General features: G+C 46.8%; 1 protein-coding gene across 9 annotated transcripts in view; it reads right to left on the minus strand.

Moving 5' to 3' along the window:
- The window catches only part of CACNA1A (calcium voltage-gated channel subunit alpha1 A), a 300,854-nt gene that overhangs the window by 158,734 nt on the left and 118,300 nt on the right, over positions 1 to 23,820 (minus strand). For all 9 annotated transcript variants that reach the window (XM_055371580.2, XM_055371577.1, XM_055371576.1 and 6 more), the window contains exons 4-5: positions 6,568 to 6,659; positions 305 to 457 (exon numbers count right to left, since the gene is read on the minus strand). In XM_055371580.2, the coding sequence (XP_055227555.1) occupies positions 305 to 457; positions 6,568 to 6,659 (245 nt within the window). The remainder of the gene's footprint in view (positions 1 to 304; positions 458 to 6,567; positions 6,660 to 23,820) is intronic.

Raw genomic sequence — 23,820 nt, forward strand, 5'->3', positions numbered from 1 at the left:
TTGATAGCACACTCTTTAAAAGATCCCTTCTTTCTCTGCTCACTTCCTCATTCTCCCGATGGTGCTTCCTGGGATCATTCCCAAATAAACTCTTTCTCTGCTGGGTCACCTTCTGTGGAACCCCAACCCTTTCAACAGCTAAGATCTCAGAGGCTATTTCACTCACTGCCTCTCCTGTAGTGCTCTCTGAAGGAGACGGTCCTCCCAGCTGCCAAGAGAAAGAAGCACACCCCTGCCTAATCCTCCCAAGAGCTTGTCCCTGAAGGAGAAAACTGGAAAGATGCATCATGCTCCGTGGACCTACCTGTCCCCTCTTCAAAGCAGGTGGTATGAAATTTTCCCATATAAAATTCTAACCCTATGATTGCAAAAATAAGGATTGCAAAAAATAGGAGGAGGCCGATCTGCAGCAAAGGGATCATCGCCTTCATGATCGACTTCAGGACGACTTGTAAACCTGGGGGGACACAGAGAGAGGCCCCATAAGCCCATGAGCAAGTACCCCCAAACCCCGCCACCAAGACGCCCAGGTCTCTCCCAAACAAAGCAGGTGTGTTCCTGAGGGAACATTAAGCACCCAGGAGCCTGGGGATTGGGCAATGGTGAAGGAAGCACCACACGGAGGCTGATCCTTATCATGCGAACAACACTTCCTAGGTTTTTTTTTCCTTTGAGACAGGGTTTTGCACTGCTGCCCAGGCTGGAGTGCAGTGGCACAATAACAGCTCACTGCAGCCTCAACCGCCTGGGCTCAGGTGATCCTCCTGCCTCAGTCCCTGCAATAGCTAGGACTACAGGCATGCACCACCATGCCTGGCTAAGTTTTAAAACTTGTTTGTAGAGATGGGGTCTTGCTATGTTGCCCAGGCTGGCCTGAAACCCCTGGCCTCCAAGCACTCAAACTCCTCAGCCTCCTAAAGTGCTAGGATTATAGGTGTGAGCCACCATACCTGGCCCCTATTATTATTATTATTATTATTTATTTTTTTTCGAGACAGAGTCTCGTTATATCGCCCAGGCTGGAGTGCAGTGGTGCCATCTCGGCTCACTGCAAGCTCTGCCTCCCAGGTTTACGCCATTCTACTGCCTCAGCCTCCCAAGTAGGCCCAGCTAATTTTTCGTATTTTTAGTGGAGACAGGGTTTCACCGTGTTAGCCAGGATGGTCTCGATCTCCTGACCTCGTGATCCACCCGCCTCGGTCTCCCACAGTTCTGGGATTACAGGTGTGGGCCTCCATGCCTGGCCTTATTATTTTTTAAAAAGCACTTTTAACTTTAAAATATTTATTTATTTATTTTAATTAGCCAGGCATGATGGTGCATGCCTGTAGTCCTAGCTACTCTAGGGACTGAGGCAGGAGGATCACTTGAGCCCAGGAGGTTAAGGCTGCAGTGAGCTATGATTGTGCCACTGCGCTCCAGCCTGAGCGGCAGAGCAAGACGCTGTCTCAAATAAATCTACATATATATTTTATAGAGACAGGGTCTCACTATGTTATCAGGCTGGTCTCAAACTCCTGACCTCAAGCGATCTTCCAGCCTCTGCCTCCCAAAGTTCTGGGATTACAGGCATGAGCCACCGAGCCCAGCCAACTTTAAAGTACTTAATAAAGGTATTTGACATGCTGTTCCATTTGATGATCTTTTGGGCAAGAAAGGGGTGGGAGTCCATTGCTTTTGGAGCCATATTCCTGGGTGTTGGGCAACTTGCACCCAGAAGAGGGAGCCATTTTCTTAATTTTTTTTTTTTCTGCCAAGAGGCGGCGTCTTTTCCTCATTCATAAAAGGCTGCCATATAGGCTGGTTGCTGCTCTGGGTAGGAAAGCGGTTGGCGGTCCCAATTTCAACCCCAAGGAACCAGACTCAACATTATTTCACTGGCTTCTAGTGACAAGCCCCTGAGGTGGCCATATATGTAAAGTCACTCCCATTTTACAGAAGTGGGAAGCAAGGCTAACAGAGATGCTGTGAGTCACCCAGAGAATGCATGAGAAATGGCAGAACTAGGCAGGGCGCGGCGGTTCACGCCTCTAATCCCAGCACTTTGGGAAGCTGAGGCCAGCGGATTAACTGAGGTCAGGAGTTCAAGACCAGTCTGGCCAACATGGTGAAACCCCATCTCTACTAAAAATACAAAAAATTATCTGGGCATGGTGGCCAGCGCCTGTAATCCCAGCTACTTGGGAGGCTGAGGAAGGAGAATTGCTTGAACTTGGGAGGCAGAGGTTGCAGCGAGCCAAGATGATGCCACTGAATTCCAGTCTGGGTGACAGAGCGAGACTCTGTCTCAAAAAAAAAAATAAATAAATAAAAATAAAAATTAAAAAAAAGGCAGAACTAGGATTTGAACCCAGGTCCATCTGAAACGAAGCCCCATGTTTGCCCATGTGCTGATGTTGCTTTCTCTGTTCTGAGTAACCCAATTCAGAAAGATGGTGGTGAATAAGAAGACAGGGGGCCAGGTGTGGTGGCTCACGCCTGTAATCCCAGCACTTTGGGAGGCTGAGGCAGGCAGATCACGAGGTCAGGAGATCGAGACCATCCTGGCTAATATGGTGAAACCCCGTCTCTACTAAAAATACAAAAAAATTAGCTGGGCGTGGTGGCGGGCACCTGTAGTCCTGGCTACTCGGGAGGCTGAGGCAGGAGAATGGTGTGAACCCAGGAGGCGGAGCTTGCAATGAGCCGAGATCGCGCCATTGCACTCCAGCCTGGGTGAAAGTGCGAGACTCCATCTCAAAAAGAAAGAAGGCAGGGAACAGTCCCCGAAGGGACACAGTGAAACAGAAGACACACCCAACTGGGCATCTGAAGACCTAAATCTGGGGGTATTGTCATCTGGGGGTATTGCAGTCCCCATGCAAGCTCTTATCCTACCAAGCTCAGCCTCCAGTAGCCTCTCATCTAACAAATGGTTCATTCATGGCGGCTGAATTACTCTGGGCTTCAAATCCTTTTGGAAGAGGAAGCGGTTAATACTGAAATTCGCATCCTGCACTAAAAGTTCCACTGTTGTAAGACTCGAAGAATGTTAATAATAATAATAGCTGGCCAAGCGTGGTGGCTCACACCTGTAATCCCAGCACTTTGGGAGGCTGAGGCGGGTGGATCACTTGAACTCAGGAGTTTGAGACCAGCCTGAGCAGCGTGGTGAAACCCTGTCTCTACAAAATACAAAAAAATTAACTGGGCATGGTGCTGTGTGCCTGGAGTCCCAGCTATTTGGGAGGCTGAGATGGTAGGATTGCTTGAGTCTGGGGAGGTTGAGGCTGTACTGAGCTGTGATTGCACCACTGCACTCCAGCCTGGTGACAGAGCAAGAGCCTTAGTTAGTATTTCTTTGCCCATCATTGGCTTTTTTTTTTTGAGATGGGCTTGCTCTGTCACCCAGGCTGGAATACAGTGGCATGATGACGGCTCACTGCAGCCTTGACCTCCTGGGCACAAGCGAGCCTCCTGCCTCAGCCTCCCGAGTAGGTGAGACTACAGGCACACTTCACCATACCTGGTTCCACTACCATTTTTTTCTTGAGGCTATTAACTCAGGTCTGAACGATGACAACATCCTATGTTTGTAACCACTATGGTATCTACTAGGAAAGTCTATGATCAAAATGAAGGTTCAAACATATAGCCTGAGGCTTTGCTTCTTGATTGGAGGAACTTCCCATGGCTCTTGATGGGTGGAGACCACAGTAAGAGAGGGAAGCTGTCAGGATAGCTCGAGGGGCCATGCCACTCCAAGGGCTTAAAAATGTAATGTGGGTGCTAACAGATGCAGTGTGGTGCAGTGGTTAAGGTGCTGGATACTCTTGGTGTCCAGCCAAGATCCCATTTTCTTTCTGGTGTACCCGCCCTCCAGCTGCTATGGATGTTGGTTGCTAATGCCTCCCAGCTGCCTCTCTTCTTAGTAGAATTGCCCTTGGTGATCAAAAGCTATCTCACCTGGGAGCTACTGCGTCTCTACCTCCCATCCACAGTGACTGACCATAGAAGTACAAAAGGCCAGCATCCTTGCCATGCGTTGGAGGACAACTCTGGTGTCACACACACTCCAGCTGAAATTGCATCCCTGCTCTATCCATTCCTCAGCCCCACCCTGCTGATCTCCTGCTGTCTCTCCCAAGAGCCGTCCCCCAATAAAGCAGGTGCATCTGAACACCCACCTAAGTATCCGCTTCAAGGGAACCTGACCTAGTCATCCGCTTACTAGTGAATTCCAAACCTCAGCTTCTCCATCTGTAAATGGGGACTGGAATAGTACCTCCCTCATAGGATTAAATGAGAGAGTTCACACACAGTGAAGTACCTGGTAAGTCATAGGTGGTCATTAAACAGAGACTCTTGTTACTATTGCTATTATAATATATATATATATATATATATTTGTTGAGACAGGGTCACACTTTGTTGCCCAGGCTGACTGCAGTGGCACCATCACAGCCCACTGCAGCTTCAAACTCCCAGGCTCAAGCGATCCTCCCATCTCAGTCTCCCTCCTGTGACTACTGGTACACACCACCACACCTGGCTAGTTTTTGTATTTTTTTTTTTTTTAGAGACAGGGTCTCGCTTTGTTGCCCAGGCTGGTCTTGAACTCCTGGCCTCAGGCAATCATCCTGCCTTGGCCTCCCAAAGTGCTGGGATTACAGGTGTGAGCCACTGCACCTGGCTCTTTTGACTATTGGATTTGGGATGGCCCTTAATTTAATATGATGCAGGCATCTGCTGGGATCTTGCAGAGACCTTGGATAGAAGTGTCTTCTTTCTACAAAAAGACCCTGCTGGTGATCCTCTGGGAAATCTTACTCTTTAAACCTGGGTAGCAATGAACCTGAAGAACGAAGCCAATAAAATGTAAAATGGTGATAATAAAAGAGACTACTTCACAGGCTTGTTGGGAGGATAAAGGACTTTAAAAAAATGGAAATACTTAGAATAATGTCTGGCACATAGTAAGGGCTTTTTAATTTTTTTTTCTTTTTTTTGAGATGGAGTTTCACTCTTTCATCCAGGCTGGAGTGCAGTGGCGTGATCTCAGCTCACTGCAATCTCCGCCCCCCGGGTTCAAGTGATTCTCCTGCCTCAGCCTCCCGAGTAGCTGGGATTACAGATGCCCGCCACCACACCCGGCTAAGTTTTGTATTTTTAGTAGAGACGGGGTTTCGCCATTTTGGCCAGGCAGGTCTCGAACTCCTGACCTCAGGTGATCCACCCACCCACCCACCTTGGCCTCCCAAAGTGCTAGGATTATAGGCATGAGCCACTGCACCCAGCCTATAAATTGTTTGTTTGTTTTTAAACTTTTTGTTGTCTGTGTTTTTGAGACAAGATCTCATTCTGTTGTCCAGGCTGGAGTGCAGTGGTGCTATCACAGCTCACTGCAGCCTTGACCTCCTGGGCTCAGATCCTCCTGCCTCAGCCTTTTAAGTAGCTGGGACTACAGGTGTGCACCATCATGCCTGCTAATTTTTTTTTTTTTTTTTTTTTTGAGACGGGGTTTTGCCACGTTGCCCAGGCTGGTCTTAAACTCCTGAGCTCAAGCTATCTGCCCGCTTCGGTCCCCCAAAGTGCTGGGATTCCAGGTGTTAGCCACTGTGCCCAGTCAACCTGGCTAATTTCTAAAAAAAACAAAAAAATTTGTAGATATGGAGGGGGGGTGGTGGTGTTCCTCACAATGTTGCCCAGGCTGGTCTCGAACTTGTGGCCTCAAGTGATCCTCCCAAAGTGCTGGAATTATAGGCATGAGCCACCATGCCTGGCTAAATTATTATTATTAACCAAGACAAGAAGATAGAAAAAGGACAGCCCTGTTTTATTTTTGCTTTTTACATTTTTTTTTGGCTCAACCTATACTTAATCTTGACCCTGCATATGGCAGCCACCCTTAAACGGGGACTAGATGTATCTGTGGAGAATGAGAAAGCAGCAAGGAATGAGTATGAATTTTAGAGCTCGTTACTGTCCACTCTAAGAATTCAGGTGAGTAATTTAACCTCCTTGAGCCTCAACCTTCTCATCTGTAAAATGGGTCTTCGCTGGGTGACTGTGAGGATGAAATAAGGTAATTCATGTAAAGTCCTTCTGTAGTGCCCTGTACGCAGCAGGCACTCATTAAATGGGAATGGTCATTGCCACCAGTGGTACGGCCCAGGCTTGGAGTCACACTTGCTCACTCCTAGTTCTGCCACTTCTCAGCCACAAAACCCTGCTCCAATGTTTCAGCCACTCTGAGCCTCAGTCTCCCCCTCCATAAAATAGAGACAACAGTCCTATCAACTTCATAGGGCTGTGAGTACCGAATGAGATCACACGTGGTGCTTAGCATGGCTCCCGATAGACAGTAGGTGCTCAATAAATGGGTGTGGCTCCTAGTTTGCTTTCAGGAGCTCATGGGGAGCTACAGTCATATTCCTAGGGGGTTCCCTATAGGGAGTCCCAAAGAAGAGACTGCCCTCACACAGGCTGGTGGCAGGATGTGGCCTCCTGAGATGCTCTGCATAGGGGAAACTGAGGGCTCCTGGGGCCCATGAGCAAATCCCTTGTCAGGGTCGGAAACTCACGCACTTGGGATTCCAGACACCAGCTTGAGCGGCCGCAGCACTCGAACTGCCCTCAGCGTCCGTAGGTCAAACTCCGTCCCAACTGTCGCCAAGATGCTGAAAGAAAGAAGCCAGAATGGAGAACAGGGGGTGGGTTTTGGGGGTCAGACAGCAGGGCGGGGGTGCTTGGGATTCCAAGCCGTCCTGTATTGGCTGGGTGACCACAGGCAGGTGACTCAACACCACTGGCCTCAGTTTTGTCACCTGTAAAATCGTCTTAACAGTACCTGCCTCCCGGGATAAAAGGTGATTTACGAAGACCCCCAACAGATGGTTCATGTTGCACAAATGTTGCAATGAGAGAAATGGAATCTTCCCCATGGCTCATGGTTGGGGTGACATTCAGTATATTTCACAACCTACAATGACAATAGATCGTGGGGTGGCCCGGGGCCCTGGGGGAATGGCAGACCTTTCGGGGTTTGTGGCTCTTTATTTTATTTTATTTTATTTTATTTTTTTGAGACAGAGTCTCACTCTGTTGCCCAGGCTGGAGTGCGATCTCCAATGGTGCGATCTCAGCTCACTGCAACCTCTGCCTCCCGGGTTCAAGGGATTCTCCTGCCTCAGCCTCCCGAGTAGCTGGGATTACTACGCACCCGCCATCATGCCCAGGTACCTTTTTTTGTATTTTTGTAGAGACAGGGTTTCGCCATGTTGGCCAGGCTGGTCTTGAACTCCTGACCTCAGGTGATCCACCCGCCTCGGCCTCCCAAAGTGCTGGGATTACAGGCGTGAGCCATGGTGCCTGGCCTGGTGTGTGGCTCTTTAACAAATGGCAGGAAAGTAGTTCAGTGTTAAGAGCCCAGCCTGCATGGGTTCAAATCCCAGATCTGCCACTTTCCAGTTGGGTAACCTTGGGCAAGGGACTTCCCTGCTCTGTGCCTCAGTTTCCCCCTTTTGTATAACCTGGATAACAACAGTATCAATACCTCCAAGGGTTGTGAGGATTCAGTAAGTTGACAAAAAGTGGTCAGCACAATGCCAGGCACACAGGCGGTATGCTAAGCTATTCAGAAATAAATAAGAAAACAAAAATTGGGTGTGATCCTGCCTGTGTGGACCAGCCGGCATCAGCTGGCTAGAAGGCAGCTACAGACCCCAAGCCTCTGGTCAAAAAGAGTCCCTTTTGTAAATGCAAGTTAGTAAGGATGATAGCAGTAGGTGGCATGAGGCTTCCATAGAAACCCTCCGAGCAAGACCCTGTCATGAGACCTCATTTGTAAAAGTATTGCTGTTGAAACACAGGGTCCCTCCTGGCCCTGTTTCCTGAACATGTCCATTTCTGAGCTAAGTGATGTACAGTGCGTGGTCAAGGCACAATACAATAAAAGAGACTGTCATCAGAACTTCATATAATGGACAAGAAATGCTGAATACCAGAGGGTCTGTGGTTAACGGAAGGTTGGTCACAGCAAATAACTTGGGGATTTTTCAGTTTATTTTTATTTTAGACATGGGGTCTTGCTCTGATGCCCAGGCTGGAATGCAGTGGTGCAATCATAGCTCGCTACAGCCTTGAACTCCTGGGCTCAAGCAATCCTCCTGCCTTAGCCTACTGAGTAGCTGGGATTACAGGTGGGAACCACCACACCTGGCTTGATTTTTCAGTTTTATCCAGGGGCTTGGGTCTTAACGCTTCAGTCTGTGGCCAACTGGTATCTGTACCTCTTGCCTCAGGGCTGTCTCCAAATCTGGGGCAGGCCCAGGGAATGAACTTTAAGGGAGCAGCCCTCAACTAAAGATTGCTGGGAGTTGGTGGATCAATACCGCAGCTCCCTCACCCTTCATTCTGGATCACTTAAGATGTGAGTTCCACGTGGGCTCCCAGTGGGACTGAGCTCAGTTGCCTACAGGACAACTCACCCTTCCTTGCCCCACCTCCCCTCTCCTTCTCCAACCCTTCTGGGGTCACCTCTCAGATGAACTACTTGCACAAGGATTGCCCTAAATTCTTGTTTCAGGATCTATTCTGGGTCATCCTAAACTAACACAAAGCAAGTTCCCAACTTTTTTTCTCAAGATTACCCCTAGAGGAGAGATGGGCATATTAGGTTGGGCTGACCTTTTCCACCATCCACAAGTGGGCGTCTGAGAGTATCCTATGTGCTGGGTAGAGTGACATATGAGACTATCCCTGCCCCATGGAGCTGATGCAGAAGAGAAGTGGTTAAGAAAAACATGCACACAATGAGTGAATCTGTTGCAGGTGTGATGCCTTCTCAGCTAGGAAGACAATGGCTTTGAGGGCCACACAGCAGGTGGTGTTAACTAGTCCGGGGCCTGGGATACCTGCTACTTCAAGTCAAGTTCCCATAGATGAGGGGGAGAAATCTGGCCAGTGGGGAAAGAACTTTCCAGGCTGAGAGTGGCCATGACAGAGAGCTTGGGACTGAAGGAGGGCTTGGCGAATTCAAGAAATGACATGGTGTCACCACTGGGATTTGGATGGTGAGGTTCAAGCAGCAAGTCATGAAGCCAGAGTAGGCAGGGGCCATGACATACAACTTTACAAAAAATGAATTTATTTATTTTTATTTTTAGAGACAGGGACTTATTCTGTCACCCAGGCTTGAGTATAGTGGTGCAATAACAGCTCACTGCAGCCTCAACCTCCTGGGCTCAAGCGATCCTCCCACCTCTGCCTCCTAAGCAGCTGGGACTACAGGTGTACAACAACATATTCAGAAAATTAAAAAATTTTTTTTGTAGAGATGGGGTCTTGCTATATTGCCCAGGCTGGTCTAGAACTCCTGGCCTCAAGTGATCCTCTCACCTCAGCCTCCCAAAGTGCTGGGATTATAGGTATGAGCTACTGCACTTGGCCCATTCACCTTTTAATTTGATTTACTTTATTTTTCTCTTCTCCTACCAGCTTTCTGATGCTAATTTGGGTTCCTCAAATTCTGACTTAGAGATCACTATTCTCTTCTTGCACCTTGTTTTCTTCTGTGCTGGCAGATAAAAGCTGTCAGGGCATGAACAGCAAAGAACAGGCAGTGGTTAAGTCCTTAGTATTTCACTTCACAAACATTAACTGAGCACTAATAACAAGCCAGGCCCTATCTCTGTGTGGGGGAGACTGAGAGTAAACCCAATAAATATAAGCAGGCTTTGTTTTGTTTTGTTTTAGAGATGGAGTCTCCCTGTGTTGCCCAGGCTGGCCTCCAACTCCTGGGCTCAAGGGATCCTCCTGCCTTGGCCTCCCAAAGTGCTGGGATTATGGACGTGAGCCACCACACCGGCCGAGGCAGACTTCATTTCATTGTGCTTTGCTTTATTGCAATTTGCAGATATTGTGTTTCTTACAAATTGAAGATTTGTGGCAACCCTGCGTCAAGGAAGTCTATCAGGGCCATTTTTTTTCCAACAGCGTGTGCTCACTTTGCGTCTCTGTGTCACACTCTGGTAATTCTTATGGTATTTCAAACTTTTACATAATTATGACATCTGTTATGGTGGTCTGTGATCAGTGATCTTTGATGTGACTATAGTCATTGTTTGGGGGTGCCACGAACCACATCCATAGAAGATGGCAAACTTGATCGATAAATGTTGTGTGTGTTCTGATTGTTCTGCCAACTGGCCATTTCCCCATCTCTCCCACTTTCCTTGGGCCTTCCTATTCCCCGAGACATAACAATATTGAAATTAGGTCAGTGTATAACCGTACAATGGCCTTTAAGTGCTCAAGTGAAAGGAAGAGTTGCATGTCTCTCACTTTAAATTAAAAGCTAGAAATGATTAAACGCAGTGAGGAAGGCGTGTCAAAAGCTGAGATAGGGCCAGGGATGGTGGTTCATGCCTGTAATCCCAGCATTTTGGGAGGCTGAGGTGAGAGGATGGCTTGAGCCTAGGAGTTTGAGACTAGCCTGGGCAAAATAGGGAGACCCTATCTCTACAGAAAATAAAAAAATTAGCTGGGTGTGGTGGTGCACACCTGTGGTCTCAGCTACTTAGGAGGCTGAGGTGGGAGGATCACTTGGTCCCAGGAAGTCAAGGCTGCAGTGAGTGGTGATCGCACCACTGCACTCCAGCCTGGGCAACGGAGTGAGACCCTGTCTCAAAAACAAAACAAACAAACAAACAAAAGGCCGTAAGCTAGAGGTTAGCCAAGTTGTGAATGCAAAGGAAAAATTACTGAAGGAAATTAAAAGGGCTACTCTAGTAAACACATGAATGATAAGAAAGTAAGACAGGCTTCTTGCTGACATGGAGAAAGTTTTAGTGGTCTGGATAGAAGATCAAACCAGCCACAACATTCCCTTAAGCCAAAGCCTAATCCACAGCAAGCCCCTAACTCTCTTTAAGTCTGTGAAGACTGAGAGAGGTGGGGAAGTGCAGAAGAAAAATCTGAAGCTAGAAGATCTTGGTTCATGAGGTTTGAGGAAAGAAGGTGCCCCCATAATATAAAAGTGCAAGGTGAAGTGATAAGTGCTGATGGAGAAGCTGCAGTAAGTTATCCAGAAGATCTAGCTGAGATTATTAATGAAGCTGGCAACACTGAATAATAGATTTTTAATGTAGACGAAATGCCCTATTGGAAGAAGTTGCCATCTAGGACTTTCATAGCTAGAGAGGAGAAGTCAATGCCTGGCTTCAAAGCTTCAAAGGACAGGCTGACTCTTGTTAGGAGCTAGTGCTCCTGGTGACTTTAAGTTGAAACCAATGCTCACTTACCATTCCTAAAGTCCTAAGGTCTTAAGAATTATGCTGAATCTACTCTGCCTGTGCTCTATAAATGGAACAATGAAGACTGAATGACAGCCTGTCTGTTTATAGCATGGATAACTGATATTTTAAGCCCACTGTTGAGATCTACTCAGAAAAAAAATATATATAACACATAATATATGGTATATATAACACATAATATGTTATATATAATATACTACACATAATATATATGTTATATATAATATATTACACATAATATGTTATATATAATATACATTACACATATGTTATATATGATATACATTACACACATCATATGATATACATAACACACGTCATATGTGATATACATAACACACATGTCATATGTGATATATATAACACACATGTCATATGTGATATATATAACACACATGTCATATGTGATATAAAACACACAATATGTTATATGTGATATATAACACACAATATGTTATATGTGATATATAACACACAATATATGTTATATGTGATATATATAACACACAATATATGTTATATGTGATATATATAACACAATATATGTTATATGTGATATATATAACACACAATATATGTTATATGTGATATATATAACACACAATATATGTTATATGTGATATATATAACACACAATATATGTTATATGTGATATATGACACATAATACATGTATATGTGATATATTACACATAATATATGTTATATGTGATATATAATTTATATTACATATAATATATGTTATATATAATTTACATATAACATATATGCTATATATATATATATGTATTTTAGACAAAGTCGCACTCTTGTTGCCCAGGCTGGAGTGCAATGGTACGACCTCAGCTCACTGCAACCTCTGACTCCCAGGTTCAAGCGATTCTCCTGCCTCAGCCTCCAGGGTAGCTGGGATTACAGGCATCTGCTACCATGCCTGGCTAATTTTTTTGTATTTTTAGTAGAGTTGGGGTCTCACCATGTTGGCCAGGCTGGTCTTGAACTCCTGACCTCAGGTGATCCACATGCCTTGGCCTCCCAAAGTGGTGGGATTACAGGTGCAAGCCACTGTACCCAGCCAGAAAAAAGATTTCTTTCAAAATATTACTGCTGACAATGCACTGGTTATCCAGGACCTCTGATGGGCATGTACAAGAAGATGAATGTTGTTTTTATGCCTTCTAACACAACATTTTTTTTTTTTTTGAGACAGAGTCTCACTCTGTCACTGCAGTGGTGTGATCTTGGCTCACTGCAACCTCCTTCTTCTAGGGGGTTCAAGCAATTCTCCTGCCTCAGCCTCCCAAGTGGCTGGGATTACAGTCATACGCCACCATGCCCAGCTAATTTTTGTATTTTTAGTAGTGATGGGGTTTCACCATATTGACCAGGCTGGTCTGGAACTCCTGACCCCAAGTTACCCAGCTGCCTCAGCCTCCCAAAGTGCTGGGATTACAGGCGTGAGCCACCATGCCCAGCCACAACATTCATTCTGTAGCCCACGGATCAACAAGTAATTCTGTATTTCAAGTCTTATGATTTAAGGGATACATTTCATAAGGCTATAGCTGCCATAGATAAATTCCTTTGATGCATCTGGGCAAAGGAAATTGAAAACTTTCTGAAAAGCATTCACCATTCTAGATACCATTAGGAACATTTGTGGCTGGTTCCAGTGGTTCATGCCTGTAATCCCAGCACTTAGGGAGATCAAGGCAGGAGGATCACTTGAGGCCAAGAGTTCAAGACCAGTCTGGGCAACATAGTGAGACCTCAACTCAATTAAAAATAAAAAAAAAATCCACAACAAACAAACAACAAAAAGAACATTTGTGATTCATGGGAACAGGTCAAAATATCAACATTAATAGGAATTTTGAGGAAGTCAATTCCGATCCTCATGGATGACTTTGAGGAGTTCAAGACTTCACTGGAGGAAGACACTGCAGATGTGATGGAAATAGCAAGAGAACTAGAATTAGAAGTGGAGCCTGAAGATGTGACTGAATTGCTGCAGCCTCATGATCAAACTTCAATGCATGAGGTGTTACTTGTTATGGAAGAGCAAAGAAAGTGATTTCTTGAGATGGATTCTACTCCTGGTGAAAATTCTGTGAACACTGTTAAAATGACAACATGGGATTTAGAATATGACATAAACTTAGTTGACAAAGCAGTGGCAGGTTTGAGAGAACTGACTCCAATTTTGAAAAAAGTTCTACTGTGGGTAAAATTGCTGTCAACAAGCATCTCATGCTAGAGAAATCTTTCGTGAAAGGAAGAGTCGATGGATGCAGAAAACTTTCTTATTTTAAGAAAATGTCACAGGCACCCCAATCTTCAGCAACCACCCCCACGATCAGTCAGCACCCATCAACATTGAGCCAGTGACCCTTCACCAGCAAGATGAGGACTCACTGAAGGCTCAGATGATTGTTAACTTTTTTAGTAATAAAACATTTATTTATTTATTTATTTATTTATTTATTTATTTATTTTTTGAGACAGAGTCTCAGTCTGTCACCCAGGCTGGAGTGCAGCAGTGCAATCTCGGCTCACTGCAACCTCCCTCCGCCTCCCAGGTTCAAGCAATTCTCATGCCTCAGCCTCCCGAGTAGCTGGGCTTATAGGTGTGCACCACCACACCCGGCTATTTTTTGTATTTTTCATAGAGACAGGGTTTCACCATGTTGGCTGGGCTGGTTTTGAACTCCTGACCACAAGTGATCCACCCACCTTGGCCTCACAAACTGTTGGGATTACAGGCATGAGCCACTGTGCCCAGCCTTTTTTTTTTTTTAATTTTTGTTGAGAGATATGGTCTCACTCTGTCCCCCAGGCTAGAGTGCAGTGGCGTGATCATAGCTCACTGCAGTCTCAATCTCTCAGGCTCAAGTGAGCCTCCCACCTCAGCCTCTCATGTAGCTGGGACCACAGGCATGCGTCACCATACCCAGCTATTTTTAAAAAGATTTTTGTAGAAATGGGGTCTCACTTTGTTGCCTGGTTTCAAATCCCTGGGCTCAAGCAATCCTCCTGCCTTGGCCTCCCAAAGTGTTGGGATTACAAGCGTGAGCCACTGTGCTCAGCCTTGATGGATTTTAAAATTAAGGTATGTACATTTTTTTTTAGACATAATGCTATCATGCACTTAATAGACTACAGTGTAAGCATAACTTTTATGTGCACTGGGAAACCAAAAAAGGCACGGCTCCGTTTATTGCAATATTTGCTTTGTTATGATGACCTGGAGCCAAACCAGCAGTGTCTCTGAGGTATACCTGTATGACAGATGTTAGGGCGATGAGTGCTTAGGAGAAAGTTACCACAGAGCAAGGGGAAAGGACGCATCAGTGACATGGGGCTGGCGGGATGAGGGGAGTGTTGACATTTCTATCAGTAAAGGCACCTGCTCTTTACCACCTGGAAGGCAAACAGTTCAGCGTTAAAAGTGTTACAGGGCTGGGTGCGGTGGCTCACACCTGTAATCCCAACACTTTGGGAGGCCGAGGCTGGCGGATCACAAGGTCAGGAGTTCGAGACCAGCCTGGCCAATATGGTGAAACCCCGTCTCTACTAAAAATACAAAAATTAGTTGGGCGTGGTGGCGGGCGTCTGTAGTCCCAGCTACTTGGGAGGCTAAGGCAGGAGAATCGCTTGAACCCGGGTGACAGAGGATGCAGTGAGCCGAGATCGCGCCACTGCACTCCAGCCTGGTGACAGAGCAAGATGCCATCTCAAAAAAAAAAAAAAAAAAAGTGTTTAGACCAGCACTGCCCAGGAGAAATCTATTAAGAGCTATTTATGAAATTTTATAGCCAGGCGTGGTGGCTCATGCCTGTAATCCCAGCACTTTGGGAGGCCGAGGCAGGCAGATCACTTGAGGCCAGGAGTTCGAGACCAGCCTGGCCAACATGGCGAAACTCCATCTCTACTAAAAATGCAAAAAATTAGCTGGGCGTGGCGGTGGGCATCTGTAATCCCAGCTACTCAGAGGCAGAGGCAGGCGAACTGCTTGAACCCATGAGGTGGAGGTTGCAGTGAGCCAAGATCACACCACTGCACTCCAGCCTGGGTGACAGAGCGTGACTCTGTCTCAAAAAAAAAAAAAAAAAATTAAAATTTGCTAGTAGCCACATTAAAAAAGTAAAAAGAAACAGGTAAAATTCGTTTATTGGTTTGTTTATTTATTTATTTATTTATTTTGAGACAGGGTCTCCCTGTTGTCTAGGCTGGAGTGCAGTGGCTCAATCTTGGCTCACTGCAACCTCCGCCTCCTGGGCTCAGGTGATCTTCCTGCCTCAGCCTCCTAAGTAGCTGGGACGACAGGTGGGAGCCACCAAGCCCAGCTAATTTTTGTATGTTTTTTGGAGAGACAGGGTTTTACCATATTGCCCAGGCTGGTCTCGAACTCCTGAGCTCAAGCAATCTGCCTGCTTTGGCCTCCCAAAGTGCTGGTATTTGAGGCATGAGCCACTATGCCCAGCCTGAAGCATTCTAAGAAGATCGTGGACCTGCTGGGCACAAAAGCTCCTGCCTGTAATCTCAGCTACTCGGGAGGCTGAGGCAGGAGGATCGCTTGAGGCCAGGAGTTCCAGACCAGCCTGAGCAACATGGCAAGACCTTGTCGCTATTAAAAAAAAAATAACAATTAAAAAAATTGGCGGGGCATTGTGGTGTGTGCCTGTAATCCCAGCTACTCGGGAGGCTGTTGGTGGGAGGACCACTTGAGTTTGGGATTTTGAGGCTGCAGTGAGCTGTGATCGTGCCACTGCATTCCAGGCTGGAAGACAGAGCGAGACCCTGTATCTTAAGAGATAAAAGATATTTTTCACATGGTTTTCCTTGGAATCTGGTCAATATTCTACACTTTCATGTGTTTCAATTGAAGTGCTCAAAGGCCACATGTGGCCAGCGGTGACTGTATCAAACAGCACAAGTGCAGAGAAATAGACATTTGAATAAAGACTGGGAGAAAGCAAGGGAAGCAAGAGAGCCATATGAATATGTCAGGGAAAACTCTAGGCAAAGGGAACAGCCGGTGCAAAGGTCCACCTGGTGCAAAGGTCCTCCTCCCGCTCTCCCCCTCACTCGCTCTGTTCCAGCCACACCAATTCATCCGTGTTCTTCAAATGCACCAGGCTGGACCATGCGTTTAATAGCTAGGCCATGCCTGGTGTATTTGAGAAACGGTGATGAGTTGGTGTGGCTGAAGCAGAGCGAGCAAGGGGGAGGGTGCGACGGGAAGAAGGCAGGGAGGTGACGGATGGTGCAGGGCTTTGTGGGTTGTGGAGAGGACTTTGGCTTTTTCTCTGAGTAAGGTGTGAGCCATGGAGGGTTCTGAGGGGAGGAGGGATGTAATCTGACTTGTATTAAAATACGATCTCTCTGGGGGGCAAGGCCGGAAGCTGGGAGATTGAGGAGGAGGCAACTGCATTGACGCAGTTGAACACTGGTAAGCCTGGACCAGGGAGGTTGCGCTGGATGCAGTGATAACGCTAAGACAAACTCCACCCTGCTTTAGGGAGAGACCACACCAATGAGTGAGTGAGAGATTCAACTACAAGTCCCTCTGACCCCAGGGATAGAGGAGGCAGGGATGAAAGAGGGAATGATTACAGCCTGGGGACATCATTATCGCAGAGCTCATGTCCGGGGAGGCAGCATAGCACAGTCAGAACATCTCAGACGGGTTAAATCCTGGCCCTGCATTTTCTCATTGTGTGACCTTTCCCATTGCCTTAACTTGTTCAAGCCTCGGAAATGCAGATAATCTCACCACCCTGTGCAATCCCAGCTGGCTCCCAAGATGCATTACCTCACAGCCTCCTCCCTGGAAGGATAAGAAGGAATTAGGAGGAGAACAGGAAGATAAGGGAGGCTTCTCTGGCTAAGAAAGCCCTATGGAGGCAGAAGCCTCCACTCAGGGTATGTGGTAGGGGAGAGGTTGGGTGAGCTGGACAGTGGAGGCTGTCAACTAGAGGCTGGGTCTTGTCCTGTGGACAGTGAGAGTCATGTAAGGTTTTGGAGCAGGAAGGGATGTGATTAGGGTTGGCGTTCAGAAGACAAGCCTGACAGCTGAAAGGACAGATTGGTGGTGATGGAGCAGAAGTTAGGAGGGAGCCGCAAGAGCAGGCTGGTGTAATGAGGGCTGGAACTAGGACAAAGGCAGTGGGAGTACAAAAGAGGCCCCGGTTTATATATAGCTGCCATTGATTGCTGTGCTCCAGGGAGCCTGCCTGGGCTCATCAAATCCTCCCTGCATCCCAGCGGTTGGCAGTTTGAGGCCCATTTTACAGAGGAGGAAACTAAAGCCCAGATAAGTTAATCCCACATGGAGGTTCCTACCACTGAGTAAGAACTCGAACCCCAGACCAGCCACAGGACTCCAGAATCCCAGTTCTCTACTGTGTCATCCTTCAACTCCTGTGACTAGTTGGGCGGGGTGAGGGGCAACGGTGGTGAAGAAAGAGAAGAATGGCTCTGGTTCTGAAAGGACCACGGAGTGATGTTCATTCATTTATTCAACAAGGATTTAGTGAACACATATTATGTGCCAGATATTCAGAGAGTGCCTAAAGATGCTACCAAGAACAAAGCAATAGTGGGAAAATATATAGTATGTCAGACGGTGTGAAGTGCTATGGAGAACAATATGGCAGCCCCTAGGGCTTCCAATGGAAAGACTGAGTGTGGAGCAGGAGAGAGGTATCAAGGGTGACTCCAGGGTTTTGGCCTGAGCTACCTGAAGGATGAAGTTGCTGTCAGTGGAGATGGGGAAGATGGAGGAAGAAGGTTTCAAAGATCAAGAACTGGGCTGTAGACATGTTGAGTTTGAGATGCCAGTTTTCTGTCACTCCTTAGTTAAAATCTTCCAGTGGCTTCCATCAGGCTTGGGGTAACCACATGACCTTGCGTGATGTGACTCCTGCTGACCACCTTGTCCCACAACACCCTGGCCACTCCGACTTCCCTTCTGTTCTGCCAGCAGGAAAAGCTCACTTTCTGCTTTATTGAGAATTACTATATTGGCTGTCTCCTCTGCCGTCCCCATTCCTTCAACTCTCATCTTTTGCCTAGCTGGCCTCTTTGAATTCTTCAGGTTGAAACTCAGATTCTGCCTTGTCAGAGAGAACATCCCTCAACTTCCTAGCTAAAGAGATCCTGCCTCTTCACTCTCTGGAATTATATTGTTTGTTTGTTTGTTTATTTATTTTTAAGACAGGATCTCACTCTGTCACCCAGGCTGGCGTGCAGTGGCACAGTCACAGCTCACTGCGGCCTTGACCTCTCAGGCTCAAGCAATCCTTCCACCTTGTCCTCCCAAGTAGCTGGAACTACAGGCATGCATCACCCTATCCAGCTAATTTTTAATATTTTTTTTGTAGAGACAGGGTCCCAGTATGTTTCCCAAGGTGGTCTCAAACTCCTGGATTCAAGTGATCCTCTCATCTTGGTCTCTTAGTGTTTGGATTATAGGCGTGAGCCACCATGCCCGGCCGTACTGTTTAAGTCGTATTTATTATTCATGCTTTCTTCTAGAATGTCAGCTCCACGAGGACAGGGGCTTTTTTTGTATAGCATCTTTCATGGCCTAGTGGGTACTCAATAAATATTGTGGTGGGTGAATAAGTGAGGTGTGGCAGAGGACAGGGTTATGGAAGACCAAATAACCCAGGGTAGATAAGTGAAGCGGAAAAAGCCAAGGGTCCCCAGTGGAGAGGGAGAAGAGACAGACATGGGAGGAGACTGGTGTAGAGAATGGCATACCTGACAGTCAAGTTCAAAAGCATTTTGAGGCTGGGTGCGGTGGCCCATGCCTGTAATCCCAGCACTTTGAAAGGCCGAGGCAGGTGGATCCCCTGAGGTTAGGAGTTCGAGATCAGCCTGGCCAACATGGCAAAACTCCGTCTCTACCAAAAATACAAAAAAATTAGCCAGCTGTGGTGGCAGGAGCCTGTAATCCCAGCTACTTGGGAGGCTGAGGCAGGAGAATCGCTTGAATCTGGGAGGCAGAGGTTGCAGTAAGCTGAGATCGCACCACTGCACTCCAGCCTGGGTGATGAGAGTGAAACTCCATCTCAAAAAAACCCCCAAAAAACAATAGCAACAACAAAAACACACAGAAATAAAGTAGTTTGAGAAAGGAGAGGTCACTGGTCTCCAGGGCCGCACAGAGATGAGTAAGAGTAAAGGATGAAGAATGCATTTCATACGGCATCAGGGTCACGTCAGTCTTGCCGGGGCTGATGGTTGAGGGAGAACAAGAGGAGAAGAATTGGAAATGTGAGCCTGGGTAGGAGAGATTTTCAGGGTGGGAGAGAACTGAATATGGGTCAAGGGAGAGAAGTTGATGATGTATCTCTTGGCCTTTAGAGAGCTGCACCGCCCAATAAAGTAACCACTAGCCACACATAGCTATTTAAATACAGATTTAAATTCATTTAAATTAAATGAAAAATTCACTTGTACCAGTCACGTTTTAAGTGCTCCCAAGCCACATGTGGATGGTGCATACATACATACTTCATCACTGCAGAAAGTTCCATTGGACTCTGATGTTTTAGCATGTCCATCCCCGTAGGGCAGATATTTTCTTTTCTTTCTTTTTTTTGTTTGAGACAGGGTCTCATTCTGTTGCCCAGGCTGGAGGGCAGTGGCACGATCTCGGCTTATTGCATCCTCCGCCTCCCAGGTTCAAGTGATTCTCCTGCCTCAGCCTCCCAAGTAGCTGGGATTACAGGCACTCGCCACCATGCCCGGCTAATTTTTACACTTTTAGTAGAGACGGGGTTTCACCATGTTGGTCAGGCTGATCTCAAACTCCTGACCTTGCGATTCACCCGCCTCGGCCTCCCAAAGTGCTGGGATTACAGGCGTGAGCCACTGCGCCCGGCCTTCTTTTCTTTTTTAGAGACAGGGTCCTACTATGCTGCCCAGGCTGGACTCAAACTCCCAGTCTCATGAGATCCTACTGCCTCGGCCTCCTGAGTAGCTGGAACTATAGGCATAAGCCACTGTGCCTGGCTTTGCAAAATTTATTTTTATTTTTTATTTTATTTTTAGAAATTTTCATCTGTTTTGTTCATAGCATCTCCAGCACCTAAAGCTGTGCCTGGCATACAGTAGGCACTCAATAAATGTTTACTGAATGAATAATGAAGCAAAAATGTAGAAAAGTGTGGTTGATAATTAACAGAGTATATTCTAGAAGAGGTGGAAGGCTCAGCATTTAAAGAAGAGAGTCCAGGCACGGTGGCTTATGCCTGTAATCCCAGCACTTTGGGAGGCTGAGGCAGGAGGATTGTTTGAGCTCAGGAGTTCAAGACCAGCCTGGGCAACATAAAGAGACCCCATCTCTACAAAAAATATAAAAATTAGCCGGCCATGGTGGTACACTCCTCCAGCTGCTCGTGAGGCTAAGGTGGGCGGATCACCTGAGCCTGGCAGGTTGAGGCAGCAGTGAGCTGTGACTGTGCCACTGCATTTCTGCCTGGGCAACAGAGTGAGACCTTGTCTCTTAAAAAAAAAAAAAAAGAAGAAGAATGGAAGACACAGTTGTCCATCCAAGAGCCACCACCACTGCCCCCCTTGCTGGCGGAGCCCACCTCCCATCAAAGAGGCAGAAAATGCCTAATAGTCTCTTTTTCCCAAGATTCCTTGCAATAAGAGCACTTGTCACATGACCTATTCGTAGGCCTAACAGGATCTGGGTGAAAAATCTGCTGGGTGCTTCTGGAAAAGGATTTTTTCCCCGTGAGATGAGTCACATGGTAAGAGACAACCCTTCCTCTCCCTCTTCTTTGGCTGGATGCTTTTGTGTCTGTCTACGTGGATGGCTGGGTAAGTACCTTAGAACTGAGGCAGTCATCGGCCGGGCACGGTGGCTCACGCCTGTAATCCCAGCCCTTTGGGAGGCCGAGGCAGGTGGATCACCTGAGGTCAGGAGTTTGAGACCAGCCTGACCAATATGGTGAAACCCTATCTCTACTAAAAAAAATACAAAAAATTAGCCGGATGCAGTGGCAGGCACCTGTAATCCCAGCTACTCGGGAGGCTGAGACAGGAGAATCGCTTGAACCCAGGAGGCAGAGGTTGCAGTGAGCCGAGATCATGCCACTGCACTCCAGCCTGGGCGACAGAGCGGGACTCTGTCTGAAGGAAAAAAAGAAAGAACTGACGCAGTCGTCTTGGGGCTGTGAGTGGTAAATGTTAAAGAAAGTCCTTACAGTGACGATGTTAGAGTGGAAAGATGGAAGGACTCTTTGGAGACATTGTTGAGCCATGGAACCAACCCTGCAACCAACCTCCTGGCCTCCAGGCTTCTTTTGTTTTTGAGACAAATCTCACTCTGTCGCCCAGGCTGGAGTTCAGTGGTGCAATCTGGGCTCACTGCAACTTCCACCTCCTGGGTTCAAATGATTCTCCTGCCTCAGCCTCCCGAGTAGCTGGGACTACAGGCATGCGCCACCATGCCTGGCTAATTTTTGTATTTTTAGTAGAGATGGGGTTCACCATGTTGGCCAGCCTGTTCTCGAACTCCTGACCTCAGGTGATCCACCCGTCTTGGCCTCCCAAAGTGCTGGGATTACAGGCATGAGCCACTGCACCCGGCCTCCATTTTTATTTTCTTAATTGTAGCTAAATTATATCAGAACCTGCTGATTAAAGGAGCCAATATTCACTAAATTTATTCTCTTCCAGGTTGTGTGCTTGTTACTTTACATTCTGAGAGCTCATTTTATGCTGCTTACCAGGGACTTGTTCTATTCTCCCTTTCATTGATAGGGAAATTGAGACCCATGGGGTTAAACTACTTGTCCAGCTAACATGTGGTGCCTGCGTGCTACGTCTGGTTTTACCCATTCTACCATGCTGCTCCTGGTTAACTCTGCCACCCCATTCACCTTCCCCACTGGGACCTCAGCCAAGCTCATGCCTTCACTAGCCTGAGCATAGGAAGGAGGTCAATTCTCTGCTGGTTGGAAGTCAGGATGTCAATAAATATTTACAGAGGAGCAACTACCATATGCCACTCAGAAGAGAGGGGAACATGTGCAAAGGCCCTGGGGCTGGAGAGACCTCATGGAGAGAAGTGAGGTTACCAGTTGAGAAGTGGAGGCAGAGGACAGGAGTTTGAGCCCAAGAGTTTGAGGCTGCAGTGAGCTACATCACTACAGCCAGTGCAACAGAATGACATCCTGTCTCTAAAAATTAAAACAAAATCAAAAAGATGACACAGAGGAATGTCTGCAAATCAGTGAGAATAACACAGCAACCCCAATAGGAAAACAGGCCCAAAATGTGAATAGGCAGATTAGGGGAGTGAGAAGGAGAGGAGACAGGAGAGTGAGAAGATGTTAGCATGGTTAGAAAGCAGGGGAGGGGATGGGGATGTAGTGGCCCCCTAACCTCAGGTTAGATAAAGTACCTGCCTCTTACAGACTCAGGCCAAATATTTCTAAGATGGGTACCAAGGAGCAGAACCACTTCCCATACAGTCTATATTCTTGCCACTCCTAGGTTGAGGACTGAGTGATCCTCTTCAAGTTCATTCTTAAATCACCCAGCTTTCCCCTTCTTGAAAAAACTATTTCTTCTTCTTCTTCTTCTTTTTTTTTTTTTTTTGAGACAAAGTCTTGCTCTGTCACCCAGGCTGGAGTGCAATGGTGTGATCTCAGCTCAATGCAACCTCTGCCTCCCGGGTTCAAGTGATTTTCCTGCCTCAGCCTCCTGAGTAGCTGGGATTACAGGCACATGCCACCATGCCTGTCTAATTTTTGTATTTTTAGTAGAGACAGGGTTTCATCATGTTGGCCAGGCTGGTCTCGAACTCCTGACCTTAAGTGATCCACCTGCCTCGCCCTCCCAAAGTGGTGGGATTACAGGCGTGAGCCACCCCGTGGCGAGAAAACTATTTCTGAAATTCATTTTCTGAATCTTCAAATGCAGAGTCAAGTTCTTTGCTCTCCTCAGGTTATGGGATATCTTTACCTTTGGTCTGTACAATGCCTGTCTCTTGTTTATACCTTCATTCATTCATGCATTAATTCCCCTTTATCTCTACACCCTACTTTCATTCTTCTCCCTCCCAGAGACAACTGAGAGAATGTTTAATTTGGCCTTATAGGAGTGCCGCAAAAACACGTGCGATATTTTGAGTGTGTCTATTTTTAACTGACATAAGCAGGATGAAGTTAGACACATTCTGTTGTTTCCTGTTTTCACCCAGAACCATATTTTTATTTTTTGTTTTTTAAATTTTTTGAGACAGAGTTTTGCTCTTGTCACCCAGGCTGGAGTGCAGTGGCACGATGTCGGCTCACTGCAACCTCCACCTCCTGGGTTCAAGCGATTCTCTTGCCTCAGCCTCCCGAGTAGTTGGGATTACAGGCACCCGCCACCACGTCCAGCTAATTTTTGTATCTTTAATAGAGACAGGGTTTCGCCATGTTGGCCAGGCTGGTCTCGAACTCCTGACCTCAGGTGATCCACCCGCCTTGGCCTCCCAGAGTGCTGGGATGACA

Source organism: Gorilla gorilla, chromosome 20 (assembly GCF_029281585.2).
Source record: "Gorilla gorilla gorilla isolate KB3781 chromosome 20, NHGRI_mGorGor1-v2.1_pri, whole genome shotgun sequence".
Taxonomy (NCBI): domain Eukaryota; kingdom Metazoa; phylum Chordata; class Mammalia; order Primates; family Hominidae; genus Gorilla; species Gorilla gorilla.